The sequence below is a fragment of the Primulina tabacum genome, chromosome 2 (genome assembly GCF_025594145.1).
Source record: "Primulina tabacum isolate GXHZ01 chromosome 2, ASM2559414v2, whole genome shotgun sequence".
Taxonomy (NCBI): domain Eukaryota; kingdom Viridiplantae; phylum Streptophyta; class Magnoliopsida; order Lamiales; family Gesneriaceae; genus Primulina; species Primulina tabacum.
Genome location: NC_134551.1, coordinates 38,769,548 through 38,774,330, shown reverse-complemented (window position 1 = coordinate 38,774,330; position 4,783 = coordinate 38,769,548). Strand labels below are relative to the sequence as shown.

At 30.9% G+C, this 4,783-nt stretch overlaps 1 protein-coding gene across 1 annotated transcript; it reads left to right on the top strand.

Annotated features, from left to right (window-relative positions):
• The first annotated feature begins 500 nt into the window (after positions 1-500).
• Positions 501-3,631, top strand: LOC142531812 (GDSL esterase/lipase At5g55050). Its single transcript, XM_075638086.1, has 5 exons — positions 501-885; positions 1,286-1,410; positions 2,344-2,574; positions 2,639-2,891; positions 3,273-3,631. The coding sequence occupies exons 1-5, from the start codon at positions 615-617 to the stop codon at positions 3,491-3,493; spliced, it is 1,101 nt and encodes a 366-aa protein (XP_075494201.1). The 5' UTR covers positions 501-614; the 3' UTR covers positions 3,494-3,631.
• Positions 3,632-4,783: the final 1,152 nt, after the last annotated feature.

Here is a 4,783-nt window from a genome sequence, read left to right as displayed (position 1 = left end):
TTGACAAATCGACAGAGGCTGGCGGTCCCCAATTTACATTGCTGCGCCAAAGCCATTGCAACGCGTTCCCATTTATATTTCCTATTTCATTTCACTTCAATCACTGTCTCAACAAACTATCTGATTTACATTGAATTTCCATAAATTCTAATGTCACACCGAATTAGTTATGTTCCAATTTACAAGTGTTCTGGTCCGTCTTCACTTCTGAGAAGTCGACTACAACAAAAATAAATTAAAATTTAATTTAATTTATTGAAAAGTTTCCAAAATATAGTCACATCATATATACGTTCATTTGTAATTACGTACATATGGTCCGAACAAGCTGAAAATACGCGCAAAGTACACACTGATATTCAGCTTGTTCACATATATGCATAATTTTTTCTCTCCATCTGTAATAGCGAGTGGACATCGTTTTTTTCAACTTAAAAAATCTTAAATTTTTCTCCATAATTTTGTTAAACCCCACATTTCCTATCTCGTATCCATTGTTCCAATTCTTTTGTCGGACCAGAAGACCCCTCCGATCACCCTATATATAGCACAAAAGGAACCAATTATTTTTATTGCAACAACTCGAAAGGGCCTTCTCAGATATTATTGCAAAGATGGCTCCTCTTTTGGCCCAAAAGCCAGTAGTCGCTGATATTTATTGCATTTTTCTCTGTCTTGGTCTGTTGCTTTGTTTGATCAGGTGTTCGAAAGCTCAAACTGTGCCAGCTTTGTACGTGTTTGGGGATTCCTTAGCAGATGTTGGCAATAATAATTACTTGCCACTTTCTATTGTTAAAGCCGATTATCCTCATAACGGGATAGATTATCCGGGCAAAAAAATAACCGGCAGATTCTCCAATGGCAAAAATGCTGCAGATTTCATAGGTAAGAAACCATATATATCTCGAATTCAAATAGTATTATATTCGTAGTTTAATATACATATTAATTAGTGCCATGTAAACTATTTTGATTAGTAGCTAGAGACCAACCGGTATATTTATTAAAGTACATGGCATGCACATATTAAAATTAAAACTCAATCTCCACTCTCTAAAGGTAACCTCGACGTTTGTTCTCGTCAATCAGAAGTAAAAATCCTCAATCACTGCATAAATTAAAATATATAGTAGTGATGTCATATTCTGATATTTTTAGTTATGGAATATATCAGCAGACACTTACGCATAACATATTCCTTATTTGTTCATCAATGACAATTTAGTATAAAAACAAAATTATATATTTGATTTAACATGTCCTAGATTTGAATTTCCAATTACAGCTGAACAATTAGGGATACCATCTGCGCCGCCTTATCTTTCCCAGCCTAACAACGTTTTTCTCAAGGGCGTAAGCTTTGCCTCTGGCGGAGCTGGTATCTTTAACGCCACCGAAGGCGGCATCCTTGTAAGTCGACATCTTTTTAAATATCTTTTTATAAAATCAATTTTTTTAGGCTGCATTTGGTATATTTGAAATATATTAATTTTTATTATATTTTTATTGTAATAATGAAATAATAGATCAACTCTTAAATTCATATATTACATATTTAAATTCTAGCTATTAAGGAGAACGCATTTCAAATTATATCATTATTTGGTGAATAAGAAATTCATCGTGATTAACAAGAAGTATTATGTAAACATACAATGACGTATTTGAAGTTCATGATATCATGCCTCTAAAATAACAAAAATATATTTGAATACATTTAAAATTCATTAATTCAACAACCTTAATTACTTTTTCTTACTCTCAAATAAGGATTGATATATATTATAAACCAAATCAAATCAAATATTAAGAAACTTTTAAGGCTAAAAAACTATACAATTTTTTGCTCGAATTAGAGCAAGTTCAAATTGGGCTCAAAATATTCAAATATGTTCACAAGTTATTCGAATTATTGCTCAAAAATAAATACTTGAAAAGTTCAAAATATGTTTAATTAATATATAATTATTTTATTTTAATTAAAAAACCTATCTGGAAAAATAATTTTAGCTAGAGTTCGTCTTGAATAGAATCAAATACGATAATTTTTAATAAAAATCAACTATTTTTTGAGTTGATTATATTCACCCATTCTCTAAAATGATGATCGATTTATTTATTTTTTTTAAATATGACGATAAACAGATTATTTGATTTTAATCTTTAAAATAGAAAAATGAAAGTCAAATTGGATTTCGAATGGCTTAAATCCTAAGCCTACTTTAAAATTGAGCAAAATGTTGTCAAAACCAAATGCGGTTAGCGTGGATCATACACGAGGCGCTCTCCCAACTAAGCTATCCCGGCTTGTTGATGTTAAAGTAATTTAAGCTTTTATAATAGGAGCAAGTAATATCATTGGCAAAGCAAGTCACGCACTTTTCTACCGTGCGTGGAAAACTGTTGCAAGAACTGGGATCGATTTCTGCCGAGGAACACTTGGCAAAATCATTATTTCCAATTATTATCGGCAGCAATGACATTCTTGGCCATTTCAAATCTGCTTCCAATTACAAGACCTCTCCACAACAGTATATAGCTCTAATGCTTTCCACCCTCCAACAAATTATGAAGGTACCACTTCTCTATAATTGTAATATTGTTGCAAAAAACTACTAAATATCCTACATGTATTTAGGGACTACACGGCCTAGGCGCTCGCAAGTTCTTGTTCATCGGTTTGCCACCGCTAGGATGCTCCCCAAAGCAAAGATCACTCGGGAACAATACCGATGAGTGCAATGAACAATTAAATTTCTGGTCCAACGAGTACAACCAGGGATTCAAGCAAATGTTGCAGCAATTGGAGCTGGAGCTCAATAATTTCCACTACTCCTACTTTGACACGTACACTGTTTTTCTTAACTTTATTCACAATCCAGCAGCTTATGGTACGAACTTCATCCGGTTTAACTTCCTTCTCCTACCTTATAAACTATTTGATACAAATGATCTGAAATACAATCGGAAAGTTAAAATTAAAGTGTCAATTTTCATAATGAGCTGAAAATTTAGTTTTGGGAGACCACCATTAATTAATTAGGCCATAAGTTTCAAATATTGAAGATACAAATTTTTAAAAACTATTCCTTCAAGTAGGAGGGCCTGTAAAATTTTTATATATTTGAAATGTAAAGATAAATTTACAATATTTTGGGTAAAAATTAAGCGGGTATTCCAAAACATATCGAACAAGTTTAATTATAGGTATATGAGTAGTGGTCAAAATTAAACAAATAATTGGTATATCATATACATCTGTTGGTTTACAGGATTAAAGGAGATAAAATCAGCTTGCTGTGGACTGGGAAAATTGAGAGCCCAGGTTCCTTGCACACCTATTTCCCAATATTGTTCAAACAGAAGCGAATACCTTTTCTGGGACTTTTACCATCCTACGGAGGCAGCTGCTCGGAGCTTCGTCGACATAGTTTTCAGTGGTTCCGGAGGCCACGTATCTCCTATCACCGTACAACAGCTAATTGCTATATAAATTAAAAATAAAAGTGTATTACAATTTACGTTTTTTTAGTGTTATATATTACATAAGTATATATTTATAGTATCTTCGTATTTTTTTTAAATACGAATAGGCTACACTTATATATGCATATGAAATTTGAGAGATTTATTACAACTTAATATCGAATTTGAAATATCGTCCCAAAATTAGAATCATAGTGCCAGATAGACTATTAATCATCGACACAATATATTTAACAATATATTTTTGTGGAAGCAATATACTGAGATTAATATAAATCAAAGATTAAATAGTAAATGGGAAAATACTTTCGAATTGTATCGAAATGTGCAAAAGATATGACTACATTCCATATCAAAACATCTCATATCAATTTTTCATTTAATTATGATATTTATAAAATTAAATATGACATGACTATGATGATTTTTCTATAACTATGAAATATTAAAATTCAAGTGCAATGTATTGTAATAAATAAATATAAATAGGCAATAATTTAATAAATAAACACAATTAATTTTTTATTTTTGTAAGAGTCAGATTCAAAAAAATTATAGTAAATTTGGAAATAAAAAAAAATTCACAAAAAGTTAGTTGGTATTGGAGTCTCTCCTATAATAATAGTATATATTGTAAATTGTTCGAATTTTCTGCGCAGTACAGTTAATATGTAATAATATTGTATGTTCGAATAAAATAATCAAGGCTTACTGTCCCTCTCAAGTAAATTTTTTTTTAGATTAAACTTCTTAACTATACACCTTCAGTATGAAACGATATATGATTATGCTAAGTGCTGTTGAAGGGATCTACGTAAAGAATCATATGTTGCGACTGCATTGTTAGGCTGTGAGGAGCTGTAAAATCTGGTTGATACAATTCGACGGCATTCCCATAAAAGATGTAAAATATTTAACTTATCATATGGAAGCATGATGAGCTATTAAAACAACCTTAATCCATGGAATATAGGCTGCAAACCTCTCGTAATCCTATGCCTTTAGGACAAGCTCGATACGGATAAGAACGCCACGAACTGAAAATGGGATTCAATGATGATTTTGCATAATATTAAATATAGTAGGGAGCTTAAACTAACTTTTTAAGGACAAGAAAATAAATTCTAGATGAAACTAAGAATCAAAGATTATTTAAAATTTATACTTATATTATAATGTTAAATAATCTTTATTTTATTTCTCACATCACTAATTATAATTGATTTATTATTCACTATGGTCCATCACAACATAATGGCTCGACCGAGAAATTTCTGTCTCCATTTAAATTTTTAAT